This window comes from Astyanax mexicanus, chromosome 6 (genome assembly GCF_023375975.1).
Source record: "Astyanax mexicanus isolate ESR-SI-001 chromosome 6, AstMex3_surface, whole genome shotgun sequence".
NCBI classification, from domain to species: domain Eukaryota; kingdom Metazoa; phylum Chordata; class Actinopteri; order Characiformes; family Acestrorhamphidae; genus Astyanax; species Astyanax mexicanus.
In genome coordinates this window covers 40,501,800-40,518,414 of record NC_064413.1, presented here as the reverse complement: position 1 = coordinate 40,518,414, position 16,615 = coordinate 40,501,800, and the positions used below count along the sequence as shown (strand labels likewise).

Genomic DNA, 16,615 nt, shown 5'->3' with positions numbered 1-16,615 from the left:
TGTGTGGATTTAAGTGCAGCAGCAAGAGCATTAAACAGGTCACACAGTTTGTTTCTAATTTTAGATGATTAGAAACACTACTCCACCTCATCCCAAAGGTATTAGATGAAGTTATTTGTTTCAAAGAATGTAGTTGTACTTTTCCACAGCCCAGTTCCACAGGGTTTTATACTGGTTTGGCTGTCACTTGGCATTAAAGTAGCTGAATTCACTAACTATATGAAATGTCTGAATATAAATGTTATTAATATTTAATATTTAACTTTTCTGTAAACAATCACCTTTTTTTCCAATAATAATAGTCAATAATAGTTCAGTGTACTAAAATGTACTTTAACATGTATTTTGTAATTACATCCTATTATATAATAAAATTAATATAATAATAAATGTCAAATTGCTAGAATAAAAAAAGAGAACCATCAGAAGCAACTGAGGAAGAAGTACAATCAGTCCTCCCAAACCTTAACATCAATGACGGCCCCTTCACACTCGGAGAGCTTGCCAGGGCAAAAACCACCGTAAAAGCAGGAAAGAGTGCTGGTCCGGATGGTATACCCCCAGAGGTGCTGAGGAACTGCGACATGGATGACATCATTTTAGAGTTTTGCAACCTTGCCCTGCTGCACAATCGGCTGCCTGATACGTGGTCTTTATCAAACATCGTGCCAGTGCCTAAGTCTGGAGACCTATCGAAGCCGGACAACTATCGGGGCATCAGCCTGACATGCACTATTGCAAAAGTTTACAACCGTATGATCCTAAACAGGGTCCGGCAGGCAATTGACCCTCTTCTGAGGAAGAACCAGAACGGGTTTCGAGAGAGACGCACCACTACATCCCAGATCCTGGCACTAAGGAGAATGATTGAGGAGGTGAAAAAGAACAACCTGACAGCAGTACTATGCTTTATGGACTTCAAAAAGGCATTTGACTCAATACACCGAGGCATGATGGTGAAGATCCTCAAGGCATACAGTATTCCCCCAAATCTACTCCGAGCAATAGAGTCCATGTATGCAGGAACAAGGGCCAAGGTGGTGACCCCAGACGGCAACAGCGAGGAATTTGACATCCTGGCTGGAGTTATGCAGGGGGACACATTGGCCCCCTTCCTCTTCATCATAGTACTCGATTATGCGCTCAGGAAGGCAATTAATGGGAGGGAACAGGAACTTGGCTTCACACTATCTCCAAGGAAGTCAAGTCGATACCCCGCAGTGGTCCTCACAGACCTTGATTTTGCGGATGACATCAGTTTGCTCTCTGACAACGTGGAGCAAGCACAAATTCTACTGAGCAGAGTAGAACTAGAGTGCGCTAAGGTTGGCCTCAGGTTAAACGCGAAGAAAACTGAGGTCATTACCTACAACATCCCGCCTGAACATCTGCCCCTGATTACAGCAGGAGGCACTGTGCTGAATGAAGTTGATGACTTCAAGTACCTGGGCTCATGGGTCAATTCAACTGAGCAAGACCTAAAATTAAGGAAGGCACTTGCATGGAGGGCTCTGAACGGTATGGCCAGTGTATGGAACTCCAGTCTCCCTCGTCAAATAAAACTGTGCTTCTTCTATGCAACAGTAGAGTCTGTTCTCCTCTATGGCAGCGAATGCTGGACACTTAAGCCAACTCTGGAGAAGTCCCTTGATGGGTGTTACACCAGGATGCTGCGTGCAGTACTTAACATCTGCAATGATGCACATGTAACCAACCAAACCCTGTACGAGGAAATACCAAGAGTGAGCGAGAAAATTGCGGTAAGGCGAATGAGACTTGCAGGACACTGCCATAGGCACCAGGAATTGCCAGCCAGCAAACTGGTGCTATGGGAACCGACACATGGGAGCCGCTCAAGAGGACGTCCCACACTAACCTATGTGGACGTACTCAAGAAGGACGCAGAAGCCCAGAGTACCAGTGAATTGAAAAGATGTATGGGGAATCGGGATGACTGGAAGAAACGATGGAAGGCTCGTCTGAGGACGACCTAGAGAATATACTTTTTTATTGTACTTAAAGCAACATTATGCAATAATTGGTATTTCTTGATCTGGAGCTCTACTCACAGATAGAAATGGTTATTAGCACCTTGAGTCACCCTGTTAAGAATGACATGCTAACATGAAGTTCTTTTAAATGATATAGAGTTGTCACTGATATTAAAATAATAATGTGGTTTATTAAAGTGATAAAGTAAATAATGCGGATTTAACATGAATATGACACAGCATTATGCATAACTCGCCACCTACATCAATGTGTAATTTTTTTTTTTATGAAAACATTTTAATTCTTTACGTTTTAAAAACATAAGTATGTATCAGCTCCACACTTCGGCTGATTAAGATATTGGTACAGAACCCACAATTAGTGCATTCTACTTTTTTATTATAGCAGTTTGACTTATCTATTATTATATTACTTTTATTCCATAATATGACATATTAGTCTTTAAGTTACTTTGAGTTAAGATGTATAATTGTAATAGTTTTGGCAAAATATCCAAAATATGTTTTAAATATATTATGCTTTACTCCTGAGTGTTCATTGGGTAAATGTGGAGGTTAAATTACTGCAGTATTCATTTGATTGTACTGCTGTGGAATAGTGTTTTTTTTTTTTTTACTAATTAGTTTTATTAATAGATAATGAAAGAAACATTCTGGTTGAAGTACTGATGTCAAGAGAAACTTAGCATGTTTCCTTAATAGGTATCTTAACTCCCCGATTTTAGATTTTAGACTCCGCACTCAGCTTAAATGTGAAAAAATTAATTCTTGCAAAACGTGTATTTATTAAACTTGGTTGTATTGAAAATAACACTGCACAATAAGACAAACTGGTGCAAAATAAAAAAAATCTTTAATATTATTACTTTGAAATGATACCTGTGTTTAAAATAATGTATATATTAAAGTAGGAACCATATAAGACTTATTAACTGCAAAATGTGTTCTTTTTTAACTGGTTTCTAAACAGTCACGTGACATAATTTCTTGCCTCTTCCCGTAGCTCTCCTATTGGTTGTTGACATTGTTCACGTCACTATTTGCGCGAGCCGAGTCTCAAGACTTGCGGTAATATTAAACACGGTTAAAAAATAAATATAAAATATAAAATACGGTTGACTTTATCGGAGCGCTGGGACGCGAACTCGACTGACTATAACTTTTAGTTGTAACCACCTTTTACACTGAACGGTCGAGATGACTCGACCACGACTCGACTGCAGCTCGACTCTAGCCAGACTCTCGTGATTTTATTCCGACTCTGGAAATTTGTCTGCGACTGAAAAATCGTTTGAAAATCGTTAGGTGTAAGGCATAATAGGGGTGGGCAATATTATATCGTATACAATATATCGTGACACAGAAATATCATGATATTAAAAATCCATATCGTGATAATAGAGATCTTCTGTCTTAAAAGTAGTCTATTATTTACTGTGAAGCTTTAGGTGTATTTATTGTATAATTGTTTTAGTTTGCAGTTTATATGCATGCACTAAATATTCTGCAATATGATTTGCTGCATTATATTATTTTATGCTATATTATTTATTTTGCCACATTATGATTATACTGTTATACTATTATACTATATTCCTATTATATTATATATTATTATATATTCCTCATATTTTAGTTTTCCTATATCGTTATCGCAAAAATATCATTTTAGAGCCATATCGCCCACCCCTAAGGCATACATATACATATTTGTCATTTAATCTTAATATTAAGCTCAGCTCTGTTCAGCTGCAGTTGTTGTAATGATCCGCTGCGGGGCGCTGCCGGCTCTGTCAGTCAGTCAGACGGAGGGGCTGTGGAGAGAGAGGCATGAGGCAGGCAGCAGATTCCTCGCTGTCAGAGTTTTCAGCGTTTAGAGACACAGAACCCGTGAGTCACTGCTTTCTCTCATTCCTACTCTCTAATGAAGGGTTAACTCCTTTGTGTTTCAGGCTGTGTTCCTCCAGAAACGCTGCAGTTCTTTGGTGTAAATGTTTGTGTAGTCAGTCCGTGACTCAGCCGTTTGCTATTGCAACAAAACTGTGAGCTCGCCCTTCCCGAGAAATAGCATATATACAGCATATATACAGACCACCTTCTTTTCTATTTATAGGTATATGATTGAGCAACATAAACATTGTTGTTTGCTTCTATAAACTACGGACAACATTTCTCCCAAATTCCAAATAAAAATATTGTCATTTAGAGCATTTGCATTGCATTGCAGAACATGAGAAATAGCCGAAATAACAAAAAAGATGCAGAGATTTCAGACCTCAAACAATGCAAAGAAGACATTTCATATTTATAAAGTTTTAAGAGTTCAGAAATCAATATTTGGTGAAAAATATTCTGTTTTTTAATCTCAGATTTCATGCATCTTGGCATGTTCTCCTCCACCAGTCTTACACACTGCTTTTATATATAACTTTATATATAAACCATATAACCAGACTCGCATTGTCCATCCTTCTCTCCTCACTCATTCTCTAATCATTTGTACAAATCTGTGTGTAAATCTGAGTCTCTGTGCTGCTCTGTGTTTACCTGTGTTTACCTGTGTTGTGTAGGTTAGGGCTAATTTATGAAACTGTTAAGAAGTAGGGCTGGGCAATATGATAAAAAAAAATCTCATATCTCGATATGCTTTTAGATAGTAAATGTCAATGGCAATGTACGATATGGTATAATTTATCTGATAAATCTGCTAAAACGTGTAATGTAAAAAAAAAAATCAGCCTTCATTTTTAATAATAAATCTTGCTATATATTCAGTTAGTAAACATCTGTCTGTGTAAGTTAAAAAGTAACATTTTTAAAATAATAAACACAAGACTCAGTACTTACCATAGGACTTATTCTTATTCTTATAACTGCACTGAATTATGTTGTTTTATTGAGATAATGCAAAAAAAAGTTGTAATCCAGCACTAGTGGTGTGCCATATTGTACCATATGCAATAATCTTGCCAAAGTGCATCCAGAAATAGTGTAATCTTATTTTATGGTCGTATAAGTCATCAGGGTACAACTTTTTTTTGCTGTTTGTAGCTAATTTAAAATTCACACTACTCATGTCCCATTATATATCTACTAGAGACAGATTATATCTGTCCAGTATAATTTATTTTACTTTATTTAACTATAATGGATATAAGGAGTGCATTTTTAGAAAATGCTTTAGACAAATAGAGCTTATATGATGCAAAATCATATGATAAAAACCATAATTACAATATTGTTTATAACACCAAAACAATGTGTATATAAAAAAATGTATGTTTTTTTAAATAACAAGAAGACAGATCCAATGTTTGTTGTATTTCTACTGAAATCCAGTGTTTTACTGCACTGAATTATGTTGTTTTAGATGGGGATGATAAAGCCTCCAGGCTGCTCCTGTAATTGCAATGATTCTACATCATAATTTGCAAAAGACTGTACTTACAGAAATGTGATGTACTATAATGCTGCTGGATAACCTGATATTAATGTCGAAACATGACAAATTAAGATCCTAAATTTGTTGAAGCTCCTCAAAGTTTTTTCTGAGGATCACCTGTTTGAATCCTTTATCACGCTGCTTGAAATTAGCAGTCCATGAGACAACAATTTGTCTTGCTCTCTCATGGACGGGTTGAATGACCTTGTGGATGAAGTGATAAAATTACAATTTAAACTTGTACTGCAATAATCATAAAAAATATCATTAATCTTACAGCCCTATACTGTACTATACTGTACTGTATTATTATGATGATGATGCCTGTTAGGTCTTGTAGCATTGGATATTTTTAGTTTTAAATCTGAGCTCTTATGTTAGTTATGTTATAAATGTAAAATCTAGGCAGTTGCATGTGTTATATTTAGGAAAGTTTTGCTGCTTACTAGCTCACATCCAGAATACACTATGCAGGCAGTGGTTTGGGAAGGATTTCCTCAGGGGAATCGTCCTCATTGTAGAGAGGAATGTAGTGGGTGCTGGGAGGCTGGAGGAAAAGCCGTCCTGTGACTGCTGGAGAACAGAGACGTTTGTGTGTGTGTTTGTGCTGCTGGTAGGCATGGTTCTCAGAGGGCTTGTGTTCTGATGATACTTTTCCAATGAGTCAGCCCTGCCGGGAAGACACTCCCTAACATTAGAGGGCCGACTGTAGCCCACTGCCAGACTAGGACTGCCCACTGCCGGCCTAGGCCTGTCATCATCATTATCATCATCTTCATCATCATCATCATCATCATCATTATTATTTTTATCTTTTTCTTTTTTTTTTTTGCCTGCAGATTTTTTTGATTATTCATGAAGATATCAGATTGAATTGACCTAAAATAGCATGTAAAAGCATGTATGGCCTTTTAAAGCTTTCATTATACATTTTTGGGAAAGGATGTACAAGTAAGCTCAGTAAAAACTCGGGCATGGAGGCATACACTTTCCATATGTCATACTGTGGCATATTTGTCAGCATATGTTGCAGCTGGGCCTGTAGATCCTGCACATTTTTATTGAAGCAAACATCACAGCTGGTCTTATGAATTCCAAAATCTGATGGCCAGGCAGGCAAAGGAAGTGTTACAATCTTTTAAAGGTATTCCTGGGAAACGCTGGTTGTATGTGGTCAAACATTATCTTCTTGAAAATCCCAATTGAAGGCCCTGCCATCAGTAGCATAAGTGGCTGCAAGAAGTCCATTATCTAGCAGCCAATTATCTCTCGCCAAGAGGTACACTGCCCAAAAATACCCTCTTGGAACCTTTTTATAGGGCAGTTGAGGGGGCATTTTCACATACTCTTTTAACAAAACTCATTGTTGTTGGGTAATTTACCACAGCATGACTTGGATAAAACTTGGATGTAAGAAATCTCAGAGCATTATAAGATGACCATTGAGTCACATCTTTAGTGTCTAATAATTTAAATAGCTGCCTGCACTTCAGCACTGTCAGCATGTAGCTACATAAAAAAAATCTATAAAAGAGACCAACAGGACAGTTGGATATATCATTGTTGGCATGCAAAATGCTTTAATCTTTTTTCCTACATGTTTTTTTTGTTGTTGTTGTTTTTAACATGATTTGAATCGGCACCTGTCCTTTATGTAGTGATATATTATTTTATATTTTTTGCATTGGCTCTCATGGAAAGTTATGTCATTATGCCAATGGCATGCATTAACTGTCAACTCACTATCACAGATTAATCAAGAAAGCAGAAAGGAATGGGCCATGTAGTTCAACAAGTTTTCACAATAGTGAGGAATCACTGAACAAACCAGCTTTATCTAATAATTGTTACTCGAGAACTGGCTCAAATCCAAGATCAGATCTTCTTTTGCCCTATTTTCTTTCGTAACTACTGAATAGTGCTCTTCTAGTACTCTAAATAGTGAGAGCTGGACTGCAGAGCTTGTTGGCAGCTTGTTAACACCCATCTATTATTTGTAGAGCCGTACATGTTGAAGGGAGTGGAGAGGAGGAGAAGATGATGACGACAACTAGTTGAGAGCATGCTAGAGTTAAACATATTGCAGCACAACTATAGTGCCCTCCCAGCCACCTGTCAGTCTGCTTCTCACCTCACACCTGATTGGACAGTTCATTTTTAGCAAACCACCCCCCTGAAATAAATATTAGACCAGGTTTATCTTCATCGCAAAGTGGGCCGACTGTGGATTTTTAAAGTTGGGCTTGGGTTGTGTAGCTTCATGCATTTAAAAGGATTTGTAAGAAGTGTTTGTTTGTTAGTTTTTTTATATGGAGGTGTTTGGATTTCTGAACAAAGGGATTTATGTTTCTACCAGTGTCTTGGGCTGGATGGTAAGTGAGAACATGGAACAATGTGGAGGCTTGTTTAGCTGGCAAAATGAACTGGTGGATGTTATTGCTGGCCTAGAACCGAGACAGAAAAGGCCTTATCTTTGGATTTTTGTATGTTTTCTCATTTTTAATGTCGACATTTTTCACTACCAGGACATTCAGAGCCTGAGCTGTATTGAAAGCAGAGTCAGAAATCCCCCAATCTTCCCAATGCCCAGAAAGAGAAAGAAAGAAAGAATGGGAAAAGGAAAGGGGGCAGTGGCTGACAGCAAGCAGCAGAAACTCTGCTCTTGCTCTCCTCTGTGGCTCCGCCCCCCACATTCCCAGCCCCTCCCACCTATCCTTGTGTCTGCTGTTTCCTGCTAGGGAAGGCTTGAAAGGCAGCCTGCCAGGGCCAGAGAGGGAGTGAGCAAGGCACACCAGACGCTCTGAAAGTGCTACAGACAGGAGCAGCAGCTGCAACTACAGCAAGCTTTCCCCACAACAAACTCAGACCTGCGCAGGAGCTTTGCTCTTCAGGACCTCCATCTACCAGGTACAGTGGACTTACAACTACCTGTTTAGCTCTAGATTTAGCTTTACTTTTATTTTTCTCATTCAGCTTCTGTTGAGGCAGAAGTTTATTAGGTCTAAGTATAAAACTGAAAGTAAAGACTACACCGAGTAAGACTGCACCTTGCCCTTTCCAGTAGGTTCTTCTGATCACTCCAGAAAGTAATGTTTAGTGGGCATGAGTGTCACAAGAACATGTCTCACTGAGGTGTAGGAATTATCATCAGAGTGTGAATGAAATGGAAAAATCAGTCTATGCTCCGTAGTTTTTCTGAGTTGCATGTTTGAGTGTCAGCACAGTCTAAAACACCCACAGTTTGAATCAGTGCCACTCAAGTCAAACGAGGACACGAGGACTGAAATGCACTGTGCACTGGAGGCTTTACTGTTTTGTATATTTAATATTCTCTGTCTTTGATCAGAATTAAGAAATTTTCAATTCAAATGTTCAACAGCTATTAGGAGCTTGGCGTTCCTGTTTTACGTAGTTACAGTATGTTTGAGTAGTGACACACCCTGCCAAAAAATATGTAAATGATTTACATGGGGCTGATTGGGTGTGGCACCGAAAGGAGGGATGAAGGGTTGATGGATAGATGGAGGAAGAGGAGGAGGGAGGTGGAGGAGAAGTTGTAGTATATGAATGTATTGAAGCTTTGGCCTGATTTTTACTTTGTACGGGTTTCGCATATTTGTGTGTTTGACACAAAACTGACCTGCCCTGTTCAGAACCTGTCCAGTTCTCTTCTCTCTCTTCTCTTCTCTTCTCTTCTCTTCTCTTCTCTTCTTGCTTCTCTCATTTCTTCCTCCCTTCTTTTTTCCATGCATCTCCATTATTCCTCTCATGTTTTATCCATATCACTTCATTCTTATTTTCTCTCTCTCTCTCTCCATTTTCATTTTTATTCTTTTCTCCAATCCTCTGCATTCTTCCTCTTTTTATTTCTCCTCTTATTATTTCTCTCTTCTTTTCTCCATTTATCTTCTCTTATTTTCTCCATGCATCTCCATCCTTCTCCTCATGTGTTCTTCATTATGCTCAATTATTTTTATTTGTGCAGTTTCATTATTTTCCTCTTTTATTTTCATGTTTCTCCATTCCTCTTCTTTTCTCCATGCATCTCCATCCTTCTTATGTGTTCTCCATTATGCTCAATCTCTACTTATTTCTGCTGTTTTTTCATTCTTCTTCTCTTTTCTTTATGTATCTCCATTTCTCCTACACATGCAGCTTCGTAGCAGTCCTTTGTGATCCCAAAAGCCAGCGATGGAGACCCCGTCTCAGAAGCGCAGTAGCCGTGGTGGGGCGACCACCGTGCTCTCGCCCGCCCGCATCACCAGGCTGCAGGAGAAGGAGGACCTGTGCAACCTGAACGATCGTCTGGCCGTTTACATCGATAAGGTGCGCTCCCTGGAGGCGGAGAACGCCGGACTGAGGCTCCGCATCACAGAGTCTGAGACGGAGATCAGCCGGGAGATGGGCGGCATGAAGGTGGCGTACGAGACCGAGCTGGCCGACGCCCGCAAGACCCTGGACTCCGTGGCCAAGGAGAGAGCCCGGCTGCAGCTGGAGCTCAGCAAGGTGCGCGAAGACTACAAGGAGCTGAAGGCCAGGTAAGAAACGAAACACACCAATTACACCAACAAACTGATTTCACTTCCACCAGTTACAGTACAGCTTCTCTATCAGCTCAGCTCTAGAGGACCTCTTTATACAGTAGACTCTAGAGCAGAGTCCAACACAGTACAGGAATACTATATTCAAAAACTAACCACATTTGGTAATAAATGGATAAAGTTTTAAAAATTAAGTTTTGAAACGAAACTGTGCTGGATGCTAACCCACCAGGACCAGAACTGACCCCTGATCTACAGCTTAAATCTGAACCTTGTCACACATTGGTTTCTGGTTTCGTAGATTTCCCAATCAGGATTCTTTTACAATCCCAGTTCACTCGCATGTAGTAGAATTTTTTTCTCTGTGGAATTGATGCATGCATCAATACATTTATATATTCTTTATTGTTTTACAGTGTTGAAAGGAGACTGTACACACATGATGTTTTAGAGTAATATGTGCTACTTAAAGTTTTGCTTTCTTTTTATTGGGGTGTGTTTTTTTTTTTTTTCAAATTTTTTAGGTATGCTCTAAAATAATTTATTTTTAGTAAAATTGAACAAAGTGAAACTTTTGGCTAAAGGGTGAAAATAAAGAATAGTTTTCATTAATTTCTTTCATTAATCAAATAGCCTAAATGTATTTTAGTCTGGCTTCATTTAATATAAGCCATTACAAACTTACTTATTAAATATCTATTAACAACTAAAAAATGTTTTAATATTCAGATGGTTGCGATTTAATTGTCATCATAAACATAATTGTTTTCTATAAATTAATTGGTCTTTTTCTTTTTTGGCTAAACACTCAGTTGAGTGCAAAAATTCAGTGCATCCCAGTAATTTCTATGTGATAATGGGAATTGATGATATGTAAATGTTATATTAATATTTGCAATGGAAATTATAACATATTACAATTACTGACACAAATAGTATTTAAAAAAATATATACATAATTATATGGTGTGAAATCTACACTTTATTTTATCTAGAGCTGACATTAGTATTACAGTATGTCAAAAGAGATCTAGAGTAGTTAATACTCCTCTATATTTTTAACTACTCAATTGTGTGTGTACATATCCTTATGTCCATAATTCATGTGTGTATAACTGCTTTACACCTCAAATTACTAAGCAGCATTCCAGTTCACAGCTTTAATTTCCTGAACATAAAACATTTTAGATTAACAATAAGGACAAGTAAATGTATTTTTCTGCAGCCGTCTATTTCTACATGCAGCAGCAGACAGGACTTCCTGCAGCAGGAATCAAGCACTTAAACACAGTGCTCTAATTCCTAACACATTTTTACACTATTGCGTCAGTCAGTGTATTTCCCAACTCTTATGGTTCACAGCCAGTTTTCTCAAGAATGAGAGCAATCTTCAATCAATGCATTAAGTGATAAGTCTATTACCTGCCAGGTACAACACCTACAGTGCAACACAAAGCCCATCCCTCAGACACATTCCACACCTACAGGAACGTTTCCCCGACCTCAGGTGTGTTAGGTATGCTGCCTCGCTGCTTGTGGGGGTGTGTGAATCAGAATGTAAGCCCCACCCAGTCACAGCTACCTGAGGGTATTTACTTTTCCTGCTAGAGTAAAGATGGATTAAACCAACTCAACCTGAGCTTTCACACCAACAGAAGGTTTTGTACTATAATATAATATAAGTTAATGTATACTTCAGGGCTGATAGTGGATCTCAATGAAAAAAAATTGCATGCTCAATGAATCAGTGATTCATTTGGAGTTTGAATGAAAAGTGAGTCATATCTACTTGTCATTGTAAAGCTATCAGCAGTTCAGTAGTTAAAACATTTTTCACAAGTACGAGCTTTTATCACCCTTAACTGTCTTTGTGTTCTTTACCAAAAAATAAAAAACCCACACTGGCAGGATCTTACAAATGCAAAGTAAAAGAGGTGAAATATTTCTTCAAGATTTGAGATAATGGCACAACATGTCTGGGCAGCTCCAATATTTTAACAGTTAACCAATTAATATATATTCAAATGCCCTTTTTCCAACATAACTGCATTAAATAGATTTTAACATCTATTATCATTTGATCCTTTTCTGAGCAGTTGTTGTTCATTCATTTTATTAATTCATTCAACAAACAGCAGCAGTGCTGACTAAATAAATGAACACATTATCGGGACACACCTGTTAGTCATTGAGTTTAGGTGTTTCATTCAGTCTCAATACCACAGGTGTATACAATCAAGCACCTAGCAGTGCAGTCTGTTTTAAAAACACTAGTGAAAGAATGAGCGGTATTAAAGAGCTCACTGAACTCCACACATTGCTGTAACAGGATGGCACCTTTGCATAGAGAGGAAGGCTCCATATTAATGCCTATGGGTTTAGAAAAGCTGCAAAAAAGGTTTTTCAGTATGTTTGTCGGTATAGGAAATACACAAATGTAATCTTCTACTTTTCAAATATACAGAACATTCCTGCATTAATGTTTCAAAACATGTGCATCCTCCAATGTTTTTTTGGCAATTCTGTTTTTGTGAAATGGAAAAATCAGGGAGAGGCCAGCCTACTCATAAAATGCCTCCGGATTACTAAAACAATGACATATAATGATTGTGCAGCTACAATTATTGGATATATTGGAGTTACAATTGGAAATTCAATTTAGTTTTATTTTATTTTCCAGTTAAGTAATTTATGTAATTTTTTTCTGATTGAGTGTAAAATGATTTGTAGATTTCGCTATGATTTTGTAATCAGTAGTGACTGCACATTGTATTGCTGCAAATTGTATTGCTTCAGCGTCGCCATCGCAAGTTGCTCATACTATATGGTCACATTGCTGGATGTGCAAAATTGCATAAGGCAAATTTAATTAATCTCGTCTCTTCTCATTTCTCATGAAATATGTAACAAATGTAGATTATATCTGTCCAGTTTCATTCATTTGCCTCCATATGTGGGTAAACTGGGTGCATTATTAATATATTTGACTTTAAAAAAAATTCAAATCTGTAAAAAATCCTGTAACACATTATGGATCACAGTTTTTTAACCCAATTTTTTCCCACCAATTTTCCCCTAATTCCCCATTGTGACAGCCCTATAACTTTATTATCTTCAAGAAAACGTGATGTAATTGAATGTAATTGTTTTTTGTTTCATTACTACCATAGTGGACGTGGGAAAACTTTGCTATCTCATTACATGGTCCATCATTTAATGGGAAACAGGACCAAGGTATTTTACATAGGAATATATAAACAGTTGTTTGCTAGTTGTGTAAATATGTAAAACGCTGACTGTGGACAAAAACTAAATACAAAACGGCTGCGAAAGTCAACAGAGTACATTTACAGCCATGGAAACACCTCTGTAAGATTAGAATATGCAGACAAGCAGTTGCGTAAGTACTCACTCATTCAGCACATTACTATGCAAACAGTGTTGATCACATTATTGCTGTTGTTGAAGTAGCATTTACAGTGCAAACACTACGTTGCTGTGTAAACTGGGCGTGGGTCAGACCTGTAAGGGAGTGAGCTAGATAGTATGTTAACACAGCTCACGCCTTTGAAGTTCAGCTTTAACAGCACAGTACATCTATAAAGACATGTGATTATCTGCAGAACAGAGATAGTGCTGTACTGAATTTCACTGAGTTAAAAAAAAAAAAAAAAAGTTTGGGGTCATTACCAAAATACTGTGCCTGATTTACTTAAGATGGCTTTTGGCTGTTTATTATATTTGTAAGACTTCAGAATGCACAGGAATTATACTCTCCATCTTAATCAGTTTATAATTTTATAACATTTTATTTCCTGTCATGCGTGTCCACCCTGTTATAGCAAGCTGCAAGCTGCTTATTTAATTTTAACCACCTAAAGAATCATTCAAGGCCAAAAACCCATTCCCTACATCTAAGAAAACTGTATACAATGTACAAAATGTACTTTTAAAGTGAAGGTACTGTAAATATTCCTCTATATTAGTAATAATGTGTTTATTCAAAGTAAATCTGTTAAAATGTATTATTACACAGTGTTTATATAAAATTTAAACAACTGTGCTGCAGAGACAAAGGGCATATTCTATTAAAAATGACCGTTATTGAGATTAGGGGGCAGAGACCATGCTCTCTGCTTCTGGACGTATACACAGCTGTCCGTTCCTCTGATAAACTTAGTCTTTGTGCTCTGACGTGGACACAGGCGGACACTGTCCATTAGTTGCGCGGGGTAACCGAGATGTATGTTCTGGAAAACGTTCCTCGCTCACTTTGCCTGTGATGCAGGCACTCTCTCACAGCCTCCGTCACGTTCTCTCGCACGTCGCCACAGCAGCCGCCGCTGTTTGGGAGTGTTTGGCTGCCATGGTAATGTGCAGCCTTGCTCTGGGTGTGTGAGCCGTCGCTGACTGTAATGAGCGGTGACTCATGTGCTTTTCGTGGCTTTGAGGAAAGCAGACGCTCTCAGAAACAGCTCTCAGTACACTGAACACACTTTACTCCAGTGGAAAAGTGCTTCCCAAATCAGTACAGGCTTGCCTCAGGTTATTATTATTTCTCTCTTCCAGTGGGGGAAATGCCACACTATATGAGCTGGAGAAAATGCTTTGGAATCAGAGCTTTTCTAGACTGGTTTTAGTTCATTACTCTGTTCTTAAACCAGTTTCTTTTGTATGAACTGTTGCTTAGTAGGATAGCCTTTACAGAATGCAAACAAAAATCCAAAGGTACAGTTTTTAGTTTAAATAATGCAGTTAATTGGTGATATAATGGTTCTGGTGAAATAATTTACAGCAAAAAAATGCGTAAATACTTTAAGGAAGTTGTTCAAATTGAAGGAGTTGTTTAATTTGAAACTGTGGAGGAACCCTGTAAGGTGCTGTAAATGGCCTTCAAGAAAAGATCATTAAGGAACATTTTTCTTTTTAAAAACCTTTTCATGAAGGGTCTTAAAAGCACCTTAAGGTGTTCATACACCGTTTCAAATGGAAGGACCCTTAAATGTTCCTCAAGGACCCTAAACTTTTAGCAGTGTACTTCTGTAAAAAGTGCTATATAAATAAATTTGAATTTATTTGATTTAAAGTTTATGTATTTGAGCATCCAGCATTCATCAGTATGAAGTTTGAAGCTAAAGTATGCTTAACACTGCGTCGTTTTCTCTTTTTTCAGTCAAATCCCAAACAGATGTTTTTCCAGGGTAAAAATAAAATTGCTGTTTATATAAATAATTTAAATATAATATGATTTTTAAATGCTCAGGAAAGTACAATATTTACATGTATGTAACTGAGTGTTTGGCTAGTCAGATATTCCTGTTCTTGTTATGTAACCACACTATATACTCAAAGTGTGTAGTTTTGCTTCAGGCCTTTGTAACACTTTGGGATAAGGCAAAAATGTAGGAGTTCTTAAGGTTTAAGAACCGCTTCAGTAGGAGATTTACTGAAGTTTTCACACTATACTTATCATTAGAGCTTATTCTGAATTATTTCCAGCAGCAGTTAAAAAAATATCCACTGGAAAATATATAAACCTGTAGCTATTATAGTAAACAGTATATGGTAGATTATAATAATAATATTAGAATAACATTTCTTCACAAAGTGTGATATACACTACTCTTAGTTTGTTCTGCTAGGCAACAGTATGCAAAAGCATGCGTTTGTGGGCGGAGTGTGGTTTGGTCACTTCCAGTATGGAATACCCATTAGTCACAGGGGTCCTTTTAGCTCCCTGAGTTAAAATTACACTAACTGCCACTGCAGCTCTGACCTGCACCGGCCTGGTGACACAGCACTAACAGACCAGCCAGGATCTGGACATATGTTGTGCGTGCATGTTTCTCTCTCTGTGTGGCCTGTGTTCTCGGTTCAGACCAGATACGTTTGGTTCCTGTAATCATCTGCAGACAGAGGACCTTTATGTTCTGGTCAGTCGTGAATGAGGGAAAGAGGGACAGCTGCTGGTTTAGTGTATTAGACTAACAACTGGTCCTGGTACTGATGAAGGTCTGCTTTCAGAATGTGCATCAACCACAGCAAATGGGTGGATGTTATGGCTGTATATTACAAAATATTGGAAAATAATACAATATATTGAACATTGTGCAAACTGTACTTAAACCAGTTAATCAGAACTAATTTTGATCTCTATGAGATTAACCATGTACTAGTGTTGATACCCATTCTTATTAACATTTGAATTACAATAATTATTACCCACCCCTACCTTCAAACTAGTGTAATTCCTAGGCTGCAATGTGAGGAGTGCCCAGCAGACAGGAGGATAAGGATCACTTTAGAATTAAGTGACTATGACCAAGTGTAATTAAAATGTTAAACGATTAAAAAAAACAACAACACAAAACACAATTTAGCAGTATGATACGGATCATAAGGAACGAAAAGTTCCTTATCAGCCTCATCAACCATTAACTAGAATTATCTACCGGTCATTTAGATCTCTCTTCTGACCCCTTCAGATTCCTAGTGTGTTTTTTTTTTTTTTTTTTTGAGGGGCAGTAGGGCTATTTTAATATGCATATTTATATTTTCCCCCAAAAATGATGATTAGGATTTATATACCAAAGCAAAGACTATTTCCAGCTGCCTTGTGT

General features: G+C 37.7%; 1 protein-coding gene across 1 annotated transcript in view; it reads left to right on the top strand.

Moving 5' to 3' along the window:
* Positions 1-3,793: 3,793 nt before the first annotated feature.
* lmna (lamin A) overlaps positions 3,794-16,615 on the top strand; it is a 39,397-nt gene continuing 26,575 nt past the window's right edge. Inside the window, exons 1-3 of the mRNA XM_007249730.4 lie at positions 3,794-3,902; positions 8,193-8,361; positions 9,610-9,992. Of these exons, the coding sequence (XP_007249792.3) occupies positions 9,646-9,992 (347 nt within the window). The 5' untranslated portion in view covers positions 3,794-3,902; positions 8,193-8,361; positions 9,610-9,645. The remainder of the gene's footprint in view (positions 3,903-8,192; positions 8,362-9,609; positions 9,993-16,615) is intronic.